Genomic DNA, 16,170 nt, shown 5'->3' with positions numbered 1-16,170 from the left:
TTTGGTTACGTTTTATTCCACAGTCTCAAGATGGTCTCACATGGGGCCGGGTGCAAGGCATTTTCGGTTGTGCATTCCTTGTTAAGAGCCATTTTTCTTCACCTGAGCTTAGCTGGCTATCATATGAGGTTTCAGAAAAAAGCTATCTCCACGCGACAGAATGCTTGCGGAGGATTTGCCACAGAGCAGTGGGCATTGGGAACAGATTTGTTGGGCATCACTATCATCGAGAGCGTAATATCAGTGTTCGACACTGATGCATCGCTGCCGTTAGGTGTATAAGTTCTAGCAGTTGAATGACGGATGCGTCGCTTTTTCCCCCAAAGTTGACGCTCGGAAAGAATCGCGCGGGTTCTGAAAGCACACTCCCTTGGGGATTCACGTGCCCCGCCTGAGGATAGAAAATGTCGAGTATAACATCAGTGGATGTGACCAAAATAAGTGAGTAAATGAGGTTCGAGTTACTTGCATAAAACAAAATAGGCAACAATAGTGTAACAAAATTATGGTAATATATATAGATGTAATGAATTACTCACAAGGCTGTTGAAAACATTTCGATAGCCCATGATCGGTTTAGCCCTACTTAGGACTCACCAGGTAGGCACAGTCCCCGTCAATCCTATGTTCTACTTGAATCCAAATTGCACAAAATTGCCGAAGTTCGCTCATTTGCATACCAGCTGGGATTTCATGGGAGACTTAGACAGAACCCATCTGAATCTCTCGTTTGTGCTATTTAGCTGGGTTTCAAGCGAGTCTCTCGTCAAAACCAAACTGGTGTGCACATGAGTGTATAAGTTATATTTCGTGCAATTTGGGTTCAAGTAGAACATAAGATTAATGGGGACTGTGCCCGCTTAGTGAGCCCTAAGAAGGGCTAAACAGGTCACGGGCTGTCGAAATGTTCTCAATCACCTTATGAGCAGTGTACTACGCCTATGAAATGTATCACGATATTTCGAATATCATACCAACTAAAACATGACGCTGTCTGATGCAGTAACTTCAGTTGGTTGAAAACATCGTAAAAGCGAGATTAAGCTGGGTTCCAGGTGGGTCTCCCGTTATGACTAAGTAATTATGCAAACGAGTGCATCTTGTGAAGGCAATTTGGCTTTTTCCTGAACAGTGGTATAACTACTGGTGGCTGGCAATAACGGCTTTAGGTCTTGTTTATCACAGGATAGAAATCTGACAAATATATGGCATGCAAGATGGAGTCGGTGTGAGCGTTTGGTTAGTCGAAGTTTGTTTGTGCTGACCCAATCTTCAAGTTTTTGATGACAGATTAAGCTGGGTTCCAGGTGGGTCTCCCGTTATGACTAAGTAATTATGCAAACGAGTGCATCTTGTGAAGGCAATTTGGCTTTTTCCTGAACAGTGGTATAACTACTGGTAGTTGGCAATAACGACTTTAGGTCTTGTTTATCACAGGACGGAAATCTGACAAATATATGGGATGCAAGGTGGAGTCGGTGTGGGCGTTTGGTTAGTCGAAGTTTGTTTGTTGTGCTGACCCACCCTTCAAGTTTTTCATGACACCATGAGCTCTCAGATTCAGTCGCTGAAGTGACAGTTCTGTTGACCTGAATTTTTTCGTAATGCTACCCTGTTTACCTGAATTTTTTCGCTATTAATGCTACCGGCTACTAATCAAGTTGTGTTTTTTACGCGACAACTCTGTGAGCCTCTTTTGTAGGGAGAACCCGCTGTAGTTTTTCGAACCCGGTACTCTCTGCATCAAAGTTGAAATTGAAAGTGAGAAATTGCTCAACTTTGTTATTCAAATTCTGAAAGCTGACCAGTGAACAGGACGATGAAACTGCACCCAGTTCAGTACTCCTTGTTTCCAACATACTTACTAAGCGCCAACATTCTACGACACCGCAGATTTCATGTACGTTCGAAGGACAAAATAAAACGCGATTAATGCTGGATATCAAACAGCACTTCATGGACCGGAATATCTCTGACGAACGTCAGCAACCACAATTCTATTGTCTTGATGGCCTTGTATGACAGGAATAGTTGCGTTCTCACTATTTTCTCCCATTACATTCAAGCTTTGATGCTTTTTTCATTGGAAGCTGGCACATTCGTAGTGAGTACGTTTTTCAGCAAGCAAGTGATTGTGCTTTTAGTGCCAATTCTTTATGTGTTACAGTACATATGGTTTTGGACAGTGCTATCTTGGTTCGTTCTATCTCTCAGGCACTGTTTTAAGGTTGTATTCAATGGTGTGTTCACCTCTCATTTTAAACCTAAACCTAGGAAACAATCTAAGATTTTTGTACTGCACTACTCATAAGGTTGCTAAAAACTCCTTGACAGCCCACGACTGGTTTCGCCCCTCTTGGGGCTCATCAGGTAGGTGCAGTCTCCGAGTTTCCGTTGCTTGGAAGCATCAAAACCGAGAGACTTAGCTGGGTTCCGGGTGTGTCTCTCGCAAAACCAAATTAGTTTACAAATGAGTGTGTTTCGCCAATCTAAGGTTTGTTTAGGTATTGAAAGAGTAAAGGGAATTTGGTCGTTGTTGATAATCAGCCAAGCGTGTGCGACCTTCTTTGTTCTTCCATCTGATTTCGCTGTTTTTCTGTTTACCTTATCTATAACCCCTGGTTCTAGTCATATGATTTGTAATATGACAACCGTTAATTTATTGCGTTTCCCTCCACAGCATTTTAAATGATTCCCAACTGAGCCCCTTGTGTGCTCTGTGATATACCAACCCAGCCTGGGCACCAAAGTGGCAGAATGTGGAACTATTCTTCTCAAATCCTGTGGTTTTTCATCTTGATTTTTACCGCACTTGTGCACGGACGTCAGGAGCAAGAAGATCAACCGCAACTGCAGAATCAGTTTCACCAGCAGCAGGAGTTTCAATGGGATCGTTATCACTCCAATAGTGAACTGAATGACATTTTGGAATCCGTTCATAAACAGTGTCCCCAAATAACACGCGTTTATCAGCTAAGTTCGAGTGAGTCAACCAAAACAATTGGCGGGAATGTTTTAACTGTGATTGAGTTTACAAACCAACCGGGAACTCACAGGCCAGGTAAAGTAGGAAACAAAAAATTCACCTATTTTCAGGTATCCCCGAATTCAAGTATATTGCTAATATGCATGGAAACGAGCCGGTGGGCAGGGAGCTGTTGTTACGCCTCGCATTTTATCTGTGTGAAAAGTATCAAGATGGAAACTGGGCAGTACGCTGGCTGGTGAACAATACACGTATTCACATCCTTCCCACAATGAATCCAGATGGATATGATATCAGCGTGAAAGCACCGGACAAGGTTGGGTCATTATCTCGCATTATAGTATACTTCCATTCTAACCGAATTGCAGGAAGGGATGGTTGGACGGCTAAACGGGAACGGTGTGGATCTCAATCGAAATTTCCCTGATTTGGATAAAGTGGTTTTCCGCAATATGAAGGATCAAGATAAACCAATCGATCACCTTTACGATGGTCCATTAATTGGTAGTCAGGTTAGTCATTTACTCATTGTATTATTGGGTTTACACAAAAGATAAAAACGTACTGGGTCACGGAATTGGGTAGGAATGTTGTTCTTGATAGCACTGGACTTTCTTTTCTATATTGCCTACGGAGATATTGCCAGGTCAATCTTGCGAAGAATTCCGGTCTTAATTGCGGTCAATGATTGATCGGTAATTTTCCTAAGACGAGAAATGAAACTAATTCATGAATGTCAAGCGCGATTATGGCCACACGGCCGCCAAATTAACTATATCTTAACCTCCCCACCAAATGCTGGGGCAGCGACATGTAAAGACGACCCGCAAATTCGAATTCACTCGATTTCAGGTGTGCGTTCAATTTTATCACTCAATTTGGGCTTCAAACCGTGCTTGTTCAACAGAAGACACAACAAAGTTTCATAAACTTAAGCCCATCTCCATATCTTTTTAAATCTGGACATGCCAAAGGATCTCTCTAGATGCTTTTTTTCTAAAAAAATTGTGTATATTGATGCGAGCATCTACTTCGCTAATTTCAACGAAATACTTAGACAAACACTGGGCTGTCTTCGAACCCCGGTGTCCAAGTCGCTTATGTTAATAACAAAATCACACAGACCACATTGTCCCATTGTTTGAAGAAAACAAAGCAGAGATCGGTTAAGTTAACTGATCAACATTATTCAGCCTTTGAGCGTGTGCCTTGTACCAACGAATTGTGGAGCCCTGGTTCATGACATACAGTCTTCGAACATATATTTTGCTATTCAAGAAGAAACACTGGAGATTGTGGACTTCCACATAACTTACTAGTTGTATCATATTTGACAAAAGTATGCCTGATATGGTTAGTGCACGAATCTTGAAGTTGCGCCCCTCGCAGCGTTACGAAGACATATCACCTGGTTCCATCGGTGGTATGTATCTGGCTACAGTAAAGGCTGTATTGTATTGTGTTGCGATGGATGGTCCCTGTGGACAGAAAGCTTTGACACCTTGCACTCTGTGAGCGATGTCCACTTTCGCTTCTAAAGTGGGAGCTTACTTCCTGAACAACCCCAGGCCCTGATTACTAAAGGGGTGAATCTTTTAGTGACAAGGTGTCTGAATCTGGAATTCAGACGTCAGATGTGGCTTGGTTATGGTCTGGCTGAGTGCTGTTCACAGCCGTGCCCACTTGATGCAATATCCTAGTTCACCCGGTTGAGGGTGACCAGTGGAGAGAGTTTGAATAGAATGCATAGCCGTTTCAGTCTCTTGGGCTTCCATAAGTTTAAATTTTTTTCCACAAATCTAGTTGTCTAAGAACACTAGCCTACGGTACGATTTAGTCATTCCGAGAAGAGAGCACGTTTTGTCAAGGCGGACGCATAGCCTAGGTTGGAGTACATCAGAACAGACTACAATTCATTTTTGTTTGGCTATCCGAAACGGATAGTTAGCAGTACGGTAAGACATCTGTTTTTGTTCTAAAATTTATATACTTTAAAAATTACCACCTGTGATTCAACTGGATCGGTTTGAACATATGCTTGTGTGTTTACGCTGTTTGCAACTCCAAAAGTTACCTCCATCTTCACCTTCGGAAAGACGATTGTTTACCGGTACCATGTGCCAGATCACAGGTGAGACCTATGTAAACAATTCGTGGCCTTTGAAATAAGCACTGGATCAATAAAGTACTTAGCAGTCAATCGATTTTTTCAACGTGTTAAACCTGTCTTGGGTTAAAAACAAGGTCTGTGTTCATTTATTCTAGATCACTCTGACACCGACTGTCCGCAGTACAAACCGGAAGGGTCAGCGCTATTGCCTGAGTCCTAGTCTAGTGCTAGAGAATCTAACTGATTCAGGGTGACGTGTTGTTTGTCGTATGTTCTCTCATCACACAAAAATTGTCTAGAGATACATACATTCGACCTATCCGAGGTCTGTGCGTTGATGATTGAATCTAGTTTGCTTTACGGTCACGCATTAAAGCTGGTTCTTACGGCTAGAACAACTAGACGCAAAGATGCAGAACTGTCTGTGCAAACTAACTGTTCCTTATTATGCATTTGATTAGCCGGTAGATGTTGGAACTGATAAAGCTCACATCCGAATGTGAGGCTTCAGAAGTTATGCCACCATACTAAACAATCCTCTGGGATTTGTACACGTGCACGAAGCGACTGAACGTTTTGATTCGGTTTCAAGTAGCAATTGATTTTAACATGTCATATCTAACCCTATGATTGTGTTTTGTGGAATCCGAAGTTTTGAATTTAAGGCACTGCAAAACCGCCGTTTTTGGGCTGTGTTCTCGACGTGATACTAACGACTATTCTTATATTGTACATAGACATTTCACCAGCTTTCATTGACTTTTGAGAAGAAGGGTTCAGCGGTGCTCACAGCGCTAGACATCCAATTCACATAGTCTTATGTTCAAGAACACCAAGATGACAATCCTGCTGGAGAGCGATATTTCTGTGCGAACGAATCTGTACTACATAGGATAAGTACATATTCAACTATGTTGAAGCTTATGGTAGTGAGGTTTCACGGATGCAGACCATTTTGTACCTTCGTGCCACCAGTGCAGGTCAAATGCATTCCCCAACAGCATGGTTTGGAAAGTCTTGAATGCATTACCAACCTTGCTGATTCACCCCACACACTAAAAACGTTGCATCATCATAATAGCTCTGTGACCAACACGTAACAACCCTGTTAGAATAGGCAGCCAAAATAAAAATATAATCAGAAAGGTAGACTCGTTTGGACAGCAAATAGCTGAATTTGACAAAGGTACTGTCGCTTTGCACGTATGCAAATGATCCGCGGTGACCCAGTGGATTGCCAGATGATAACTGGGCTGCCTTCAACATTTCCATCGTGTGTTTTTTGCCGTTGGGTTGCAGCTAGTTCTACTTGGAATGCTTTCTCATTTAGGGTTTTCTGATAAGAGAAAGGATAATGTCATAAACACCTTGTGGCAACTGGTAACGAACTGCGACCATCCTGTCTCGTTTGGGGTTCTAAGAAATGGCTTTTCATTCACTCCTTCGCAGAATGACTCGGTCCTACAGATCTTTTTCAAGCTTGGTCATACAAATGCCACAGGAGTACTTCTGGGAACGTCCGAATTAGTTAGGATTTCTTTTTTGGAATCTCTAGGACAGTCAAAGCTTTTTAAATCATACTTAGTGCATATTTTTTAGGATGAAGCTGAAACAGACCGTTCAGAGCATCATACAGTCTGTAATTAATGAATATGGTGAGAGGTCATTCATTTAAGCCCATCGACCTTTTTTTCTACTTTTCAGTTTGAAAGAGAAACCTCTATGATTATGCACTGGCTCAGTCAAATCAATTTTGTTCTATCCGCCAACCTGCACGGCGGAGCCCTTGTTGTCAACTTTCCTTACGATAGCTCGTCGGATGGAAAAACGGAAATTCAGCGGACACCTGATCATGCGATTTTTGTGTAAGAAACCACTGATTTTCGCGGGAATTGAGAAGGTTTTTGCAGTTGCCAAGTTATTTTTCTATCCTAGTAAAAAGTTGGTCTTTCTTTTTTTGAAAAAGGACACCGAGGTGAAAGATTTAGCAAAGCCTAATAAAAGGTGTGCCAGAACAATATCCGTCAGTTGTAAAGAATAAAAGATATTTTGTTCCTCTCGACTGTGGTCAGTAGCATGCACTCAAAAGTTCTGGACAAGGAATAAAAATAACAGACAAAATGTTAGGATGTGAATTACCTTTCGGAAATTCCCGCTTGCCGACTAATTTAAAAATGGGAATATTTGTGCCTTGAATGTTTTTTTTTAAAAAAAAACGCCGGAAGATTTTCGTAGCGCTTTCTGAACGACACTACATCCTGCCCCAAACTACAATTTAAATTTAAGCTTAAAAAACAGCGCACTGAAGATGCCTCCTCGAATGGTGACGAAACGTTTGCAAACCAAACTGCCAAGCTCGGCGAACAGATCAAAAGCCACCTGGTCAATTACCATACAATTTGAATTATAATCAGATAAATAGTTTAGAGTCTCTATTTCAAAACATTGAAAAACAAGACGTGAAACGATGTTGGAAGACAGGCGAATCTATAGAGAATCTATAAAGACGCTTTAGAATTGCACTCTGCGTCAAGCACTTGAACGAGCCTTCGGTCCTCGTACCAGTATTCTTGTTTCGTCAGAAAGAAAGACGTTCAAACTGGATTGGATTCAACAGAACTATGTCTCCTCAAACTTGAAGAGATGCGAACTCCAACAATCTCTTCGTGTTTCTACCACTGCACATCTAGCGGAAGGTTCACACTTATTCCTTTGTCGCGGGTTTCATTTTTCACTTTAGCAACAAGTTAACCCAAAATCAATTTGCAATTGAGTTTACAGCTTCGCTTGCGAACACTCAGCTTTCCAGCTGGAAAAAACTTGTGGACTACGCCCACCCGATGGGCTCAAGAAAAGTGAAACGGGCAGTGGATTGTCATCGAATTCGTACACAGTGTTGTATCGGGAAACATGCCTCGGTACCTCAAAAATCGTGCCACATGAATCATAAACCCGGTCATTTTGCAACACATTCAGATCGCGATCATTATAACCGTGAGATTGACTTGATACTCCGCCATTAACATCAGTGGTATTATTTTTGCTATTATGTAATAAGGGAAGGTTGATGGAGACTCCGTTTTGTTGAAGGCACATCAATCTGACGTGGTTCCCAAAGCTGACTCAATTTTCATATGCTTTATTGAGCACAAATTTATAAAGTGCCGCGGTGCGTGATCATTTTCTATGAGTGAAAGGTTGCAACCTAAGGCAGTGCTTTCCCGACAATCCTCAACCAGGGCTGAGCCGTTAATGAGCAGGTTGATCAATGGTTGGAGATCAGAATAACACCTCCAGGCTAGGACTATCTGCTCCTTGAAAATGTAGGCTGCCAAACACGGCTGCTTTGCGGTTGGGCTTCTAAGCCAAAGGCCCGAACAAACGCGTTTGGCAGTTCAAGTGGATAGACTGCCCTGCATCCTCTCAAATAACACAATAAGGTTGTGTTTACATCACTTTTACTATCTCGCACCATGCCAGACAATTCTGTGATTGTCAGTCACCGAACCGACTAAACATTTGGTGTCCACGAATTGTTGAATAAATCCGCGACTGTTAGCCAACAGCCTCGATTGGCTTGTTTGGTTGGTTTCGTTTCCCAGGCCACCTGACAGGAGTCACTTCACTAGGCCACACGAATAATCCGTTTAGGTTCTGCTCTGCAGATCACATTGAGTTCCAGTCAGACAGCTATCTACGTGGTACGCTTACTTTACACTATTGAATCAGTAGCTTGGTCAAACTTCGTGGTCAAAACTAGATATTGAGCAGTATGGGCAGACAAGTGCTAATTCGAGGGTATTTCGCGCTATGTTCCGAAAAACTGGTTGCATATCATGGACACCCTAAAGTGGTAGAAATCTTTGGTCTACTCAGATCATTTGCTACTGTGAGGTCACGAAATGTCACAGATCGTTTATCGCCTGGATGCCAATAACACAGGAAAGACGACCGCTCATGTGAGCTCCAATAGCACTAGGAGACTTGTTCCACCGTCTGTGGTATTTGCTGACTTAGGTTTTTACTGTGACTTGTTCCTTTTGCATGAATGTCATCTGTTAACTGTCATTTAACAACCCTTCATCTTCTCTTATCCGCTGACCATGATGTTACTCAGTGACCTCGCACGTTCCTATGCGGATCGATCACCAAAAATGCGATCGGGTGAGGTCCTGTGTGATGATGGGGATATAGACTTCGATCGTGGTATCGTGAACGGAGCTCAGTGGTATCCTATCAATGGCAGTAAGTAAACCACTATGCGTAGATGTTGTTGAGTTTGTACATTGATAGAATTCGATGGTCTAGTCCATCTAAAGTGGGTCATTCTCACAGCGAAAACACTAAGACAGAACACTATCATATTTCTTGCACAACAAAGAGGAACAGAAGAGTCCTACTGGCAGTCACTGCTAGCTGTTCGTTGACCGTGAACTGAGTGAAGAAGAGTGGAAAGCATCGACCCTGGGGTCTAGAAAGTGTTTCACTGTCGCACGTTTCGTCTTACGAATCTACGGAGGATTTCTCTTATGGAAGAAGAACCGGTAGTATGGCATTTGAGGTCTTTAGCATTTAAGTTTGCTTCTTCTTCATCATCTCCATCGACATCACAAATACTGATGCTTCGCTGGCGTAACACTTGGTTAGAATTTGCCACATTCGACAGTTAGCTCTCCAGCATTCCTGATGAACTCAATATACTTTTGACACAAGGTTCGTATCCAAGCCCTATTGTCCTTCTAAGCTTTATCTATACATTTTGGGAGATAACACAGATTGGACCTGTGTTTAATCACATTATCGCTCGCTTCTCAGAACAATGTATGAAGATCGGCGTTTTGGAAGCATGGCAATATTGTTTTCAAACTCCAGGGATCACACAAATCAGCAGAACGGTTATTGGGAGCAAGATCAGTGGTTTAACACTGAGCCGTGTCCATGTGGATATGACCAATGACCAGGGGAATCTATAATGTCGCGGGTCATTCAGCCCAGGAAAAAGTGAAGCTAGGTTGTTGACTACTGATCAGGTGGCGGTTGGTCTGTTTATCTAGTTTGGCAAATGGTTTGCAAACGTTTCATCAACATACCAGGAGATATCGTCGTTGCGCAGATGGATGCATTCTGATCACGCGCAACATTTACCAATAAAAGGTACATACAGGGTCATCGTGGTTCCGAATAGGAGAGCTGTTGAAGTTACAAGTTTCATCAGATCGCATCAGCATAGAACAACGCGTAACCGCATGAGGTTTTCAACATCACTACAGGCAGATAAATATACCCAGTACCATTAAGCTGGGGGTTGAGGGGTTCCAATCAGGCAAAGGGGAGTGTGGACAGGTCACGATGTCCGCTTATGCAAGTTAGCGAACTTTTAAGGTGTGCTTATCCAACTTCAATTATGTCAGCTTGCTGTGACAAATTTAAATGGACGTTTTCATAATAACAAGATCCTCCTGCGACGAATTGTGTAGGGAGTTTGTTACAATCAGATCAGAATGGTCTTCTGAGGACAATCACCTCGCTCTCGAGATGACTTGACCGAACTAAATGACTTGGGCGGGCGTTTCCAAACTCAGGATCTTCTCCCGATGATGGACCAGATGCTTTGAGGCACGGTTCTCTCAAGCTAACCAGAAGAATAATCTGATAAACATGATTCACACACCACAGAGTGTGGTGAACGTAAAAGAATACTTCATTCTTGTGAGCACGGAAATTTACAGCTACGTCGTCCATGCCCACCCGAATTAAGAGATCCATGTGACACTACCACACTCAGAACGTTGAGCTATAAAGTTCTGTTTGTCATGTCGTGCAGTGCTAGCATTCTCAGAACATACTCAGTTAGAGATTTTCAACCTTTAGGATTTCATTCCTATGAAAGAGTTATTGAGAATGCTGGGAAGGGACTAAGACGTTTCTCAGAACCGTCCATGATCATAGTGACAGACGCTGAAGATAGCTATTTATCGCTAAGTTGCTTCTGGACGGCGGTTCTACAGAACGAACTGTGCTACAAGCGATTTGGCAGCCGACTTATGCGTCAGATCACAACATGGCCTGAGTTGTTATGTCTATCAATGAGGAAACTTCCAGCAGTATCTGATATGAGAACACAACCTGGTGTGTTGTTTTCATCTTCTGATGGCAGACACGTGCAGAAGATTTGCATTTCAGCGCAGTGTATGTTGAAACTTGTTCAATTAGCGACTCTTTGTAGTTTGCCAAGTCTACCAGGGCGGAAGTGAAACAAACTAGTCCCTTGTTAGGGTAGATTAATAAGCTTATTCCCAAGCCCTTTGTTGTGCTGTCATGTGATCGCGACTATCTGCATACTTTTCGATTTCGAGTAAATCTTGACATGTGATGCTGTGAACAACTAGTTTGCTGCAGTTCTCCGTTTCGGCTAACTCCACGTCCTCAAACAATACGACCTTAACAACAAGGACACGACTTTCTGCAGGGCTTTCGCTCCCTACAACTTTTCTCTCAGGTCACGCTTCCTATTGAGCGCAATACCTGCATCCTATTGATCGTCAGTTCTCATTCCTTCCACTATTTGGTGAGAGAAGCGAGTGACCGGAATAGGGAAGCTGCCTTGGGATGCAGACACCCACGCACATATGGTCGTTGCGTGGGTAGATATGTCACGTTTGCCACCCACATCACTGTAGGTGTGTTTTGAGCTTAGTTTCTGTGTGTGTAAAGCATGGACATAATTTGGATAACAACATTTTGATGACGAAAATAACCAAAAATATCTAACAATCAGTTAACCCGCCCTACGCAACTGAACTTGAACACAGTAGTATTCCTCAAGTGTGAGAAAGTCGAAGCTAAAACGTGGTGTTGTATAAAAGTTCATGAGTACATTTTTTGCATGTTTTATGCAGTCTTTTCATAGCCTTGCGGAACAAAATGGCCACTGGGTTCGTGGTCGAAACGTCACGTTGTGATATTTCTCCCCATTCCATGTTTTGATCTGAAGTGTGTGCCTAGACTGTTCTGTAAGATTCGCGAATCCAAGTCTCCCGGTGTTGTCCAGGAACGGTGAACTAATAGGCATGGAATGTTTGCTCTTCTTTCGAAGGAAACTACTCACATAGTTGCTGGAGACTCTTCGGCAGCCCACTGACCGGTTTCACTCTTCTGGGGGCTCGTCAGGTAGGCGCAGTTCCCGAGTTTCTGTCAATCTTAGTTTCTAATTGAACTCAAATTGTACGAAATTCCTGAGCTTCTCGAATTTGCATAACAGTTCGTTTTTCACTGGTGAGTGAACTCCATCCCAGCTGAGGCTGAGAATTTAGGTGAATCTTCCGTTAAACCCGAATCGGACTAAAAATAGGGGAGTTTCTCGAATCTTTACTCCTAGTTAAAAAATTGATGGAAATTTCCCCGGAAGGTAGGTAGGAAGGTCTTGTGTGCCATATCAGAAGATAAACGTGGGATTTGAGTAAACATGTTTATTGGTTTCGTTAACATGGACAGTATCCAATGTATTCCAGCATTTTCGCACCCAACATGATATGGCCTGGCTTGTCATGATATACTTCGAATGGGTTGCTATCTATTATCTGGTAACCCAATTACCAGGGCCTTTTATGTACAGCAATATCGTCCTTAAGTAACTGTTGAAGATTATTCCGAAAATGGCCTCTGGGGAATCTTGAAGGGATGTATTGCAAACTAAATCTTGTTGTCGACAGATGAACTCTTGGAAAAGACGCGTGAGTGCGGGCTAAACTTTTGTAGCTAATCAGTGGAGCGAGTGAGATTATTTTGGGAACCGAGGAAATACAATCAACTGTTAGCAGAACGCATCTCTTGAGGTTTCCAGAAAGACGTCATTATAGAAGAATTCAGTTACTCAATGAGTAGTTTGGCGCTGACACTTTATACTTTTGTTCAAGCACCGTGACCTACAGAGCACCAAAACAGACTTGTGACCCTTTAGTACACGAGGTCATCGGCTGACATCATACTTTACATAAGTGCAGGTCTGACTGACATTTGCCAGTCCACAGGGGGCCAGTGCTCTGCGCAAATTGTGAAAAGAGCTATTTTGGAACCGTTTCTCTCGGAGATCTATAAAGTCCCAGGACCCCAAAATGGTTTCTGCAACAAAAAGTAAAAGGCGATGAATTTCGTGTTTAACTCTTCATGACACCTAACCCTTGTTTCATAGAACTATACTCTAGTGTGTTGAAAATACGTGGCTTTTCGTTGGGTGTGCCATACTTAGGTGAATATTTCCTTTTTTCAGGTATGCAAGACTACAACTATCTAGCCACAAACGCATTCGAAGTTACGATTGAGTTGGGTTGCAAGAAATTCCCTCCAAATAGTGAACTTCCGGGCCTCTGGAACGAAAATAAGGACGCGCTGATGAATTTCATGTTTCAGGTAAGTTAATTTTGATGCCTGGCATTGAACTAGTCGAGGCAAAAGCCCCGCTTTCCAGCTGACTGTCCTAGGTTGATCCATCTAAACTAGCATTTGGCTTACGTAATTGACGAGATTTTTGTAGCCAACCTAGGAAATGGATGAACGGTGAAGCATCAGAAATCACTTTTCCCTCAATAATATGATGGGATGAATAAATCGTAAGGTCGAATGCAGTGGTTGTTTTAGTCAGCTCAGATCACTCTTACCAAAATGCGAAATTGTACGTACTTCTACCTTCTGTAGGTTGATTTCTTGGACTTAAAAGTTGATGTCTGTAGACAGTAAGTTATCTCAACGCAGCCCTTGAAAATCACGATGTGTACAAATATGCATCGATAACTAATCTTTTCTCTGCGCTGATGACCCATACAAAGTGATGCACCGTGAGTGTGGATATATGTCATTTTTCAGTCCCAAAAAAACTTCTCACATTGCTGAAGATATCTCCATTAAGTATACCTAATCAAGACATATCTACCTAGAACCTGGAAAATGCAGATGATGGTGTGCATAGTAATCCTATCTCCGCTTTGCTTTTCGGTAAAGTATCGGTAGAACATTTGTCATGAACTTCAAGTCGTGCGGCTTGTACACTAAGATACTTTCCAGTTTTCCAGTTGGTTTATCATCGATTAACTTACTGTTAATCTTCGGAAGCTATAGATACCTGGACACCATTTCAAACATAGTAATGACAAAGCGCTTGTGTCCACACAGTCCACGTTTACTGGCTTATCCTTCTGGAATCCTAGCTTTTTTTCAGCGAAAGAGATTGCGCCCATATCTCCAGGAGTGATTTACGTAACCGCGAACTCGAAAATCGAATCATGGAGTCAAACCAACCAACAAAGCTCAATGAAGCCGACTTTATATAGATCTTTTGTTTTGAGAGCAGAGGCTATCAAAGTTGAGGACCTTTAAAGTGCTACATGGTCCTTACATTCTTGTGTACAATTGTTAGCAGTACACACCTTGTTAATCCCCAGGGCGTTTCAAACCCGCCTCTTTGTAGCTGCGCTCTATTTTACTCGGCTTATTTCTCTAACTACCACCTCAGAAGAAAGGCAGTAAGAATTGTGAGGTTTACCCTTTTTTGAGCGAGTCTACAAAAACTCACGTGACATGGACTGGATGGTTGATGGCTGATGAACCTATATCCTGTTTACATGCCAGTTAGTCGTTCTGCTGACCAGGCAGTCAGTACTTAGCTACTAACTTATAAGTCATGGGTTCGAATCACCCAAGGTGTCATAGACGCTTGCTGATGATTCAAATGGGACCGCTCAGCGCTTCTCATGTTCTCAACATAGATTGGCTTCAAGTCTCTAACGGAATTATTACTAACTAACTCCAGTATCTAGAAGAACTATTAGACTCTATGATGTATTCTAGGTAGTGTTGATTATGTCTCACGAAGCACATGGTAACCTCACTCCTACAGGCAAAAGCCATTTTATTTAATTCCTTGGAAGTATTGTCCACTTACTTAAAAATCATATGTATGAAACCGTGGACGTACGACGTCATTATCTGGTTCTTCTTTCCGAACGACATTTTTGGAGACGTTGTATGTAAAACATAGATTTTTTGTGGCATAGCGAAACACAATCACTGTAACATTTTGCAGACATTTACAATTTAACTGAATGTATGTTCCATGTCCAGTCACGTTGGGTAATGTAACACAGAGAACGTATCCTCACGCGTGATTCTTCCTAGTACGAAACTCCCCAGGCTTAAAGGTGCGATATCGATCATTGTTTATGGCAAACCGCTTAATCATCTACTCGAAATGCAACTTTAACAATTTTGAGACATAATTTACAGTTGAACATTTTAACTGGAACACAGCCGGTTCCCATTCTTGATAGCCACTGACGTATTCCGGTGACTATATTCCATCACCGCTATACGTGGAGATTAGGAAAAAATGCAAATGGTTCATTAAACAAACTGGGTTCAAGGGAAACCATTATTGAATTACTTAGTGAGTGTGCTATTCTATAAGAAATTTGAGTTTTCTTGTAATAAATGAAAGATAAACAATCGTTCACCTGTAGCAACCTTTCGGTGCGCAGCTGCCACCGGAGGAAGCACGAGGGCGTAGATACCGCCGGGTTGCCTAAGCCTAAAGAGAAGCAATCGAGATCTGGAGATTGGCCTCGAACCATAGAATTTCTGATCGGTAAATTCGCGCAGATCGCACAAGCTGAAAAATCCATTTGTAAAAGATTTACAACTACCGCATTTTCGGTTTTCCTGAACCGCTTTCAATCCGATTATTTGACGTTTTTCCAAGATCGCACATACACAATTCTAAAAATTCTCTATTCCGCGGTCCACTTCGCCCTTATTTCGTTGTACGTTCTGAAGAAACTAGCACCAACCCAACGCTCAGGGGCTGAATACATCCTCTCAGTTAAACATCTAAGGAGAAGCCGCAAGCCAAATTTATCCACTGACGTTTGTCCACCTTACATGTCTTTCACCTTCTAACACATAACACACCAAGCCTATCCTCTTCTTGCAAACCATCGTTACTTGACTGACTCAGTTGGTATTACGTACGTGCACTGTCACTTCTGGATGCAGAAGTCAATGGGATCAGCTACTGTCTTCAATG

At 42.3% G+C, this 16,170-nt stretch overlaps 1 protein-coding gene across 1 annotated transcript in view; it reads left to right on the top strand.

The window, feature by feature from the left end:
* Window positions 1-2,829: 2,829 nt before the first annotated feature.
* Window positions 2,830-16,170, top strand: part of T265_14439 (hypothetical protein) — a gene marked incomplete at both ends in the record, with an annotated part of 31,040 nt that continues 17,699 nt past the window's right edge. The window contains 6 exons of the mRNA XM_009173637.1: window positions 2,830-3,061; window positions 3,097-3,302; window positions 3,355-3,498; window positions 6,801-6,961; window positions 9,214-9,341; window positions 13,366-13,505. Of these exons, the coding sequence (XP_009171901.1) occupies window positions 2,830-3,061; window positions 3,097-3,302; window positions 3,355-3,498; window positions 6,801-6,961; window positions 9,214-9,341; window positions 13,366-13,505 (1,011 nt within the window). The remainder of the gene's footprint in view (window positions 3,062-3,096; window positions 3,303-3,354; window positions 3,499-6,800; window positions 6,962-9,213; window positions 9,342-13,365; window positions 13,506-16,170) is intronic.

The sequence above is a fragment of the Opisthorchis viverrini genome (genome assembly GCF_000715545.1).
Source record: "Opisthorchis viverrini unplaced genomic scaffold opera_v5_196, whole genome shotgun sequence".
NCBI classification, from domain to species: Eukaryota; Metazoa; Platyhelminthes; class Trematoda; order Opisthorchiida; family Opisthorchiidae; genus Opisthorchis; species Opisthorchis viverrini.
The sequence above is the reverse complement of the archived record's forward strand: the minus strand, read 5'-3'. Positions and strand labels throughout refer to the sequence as shown.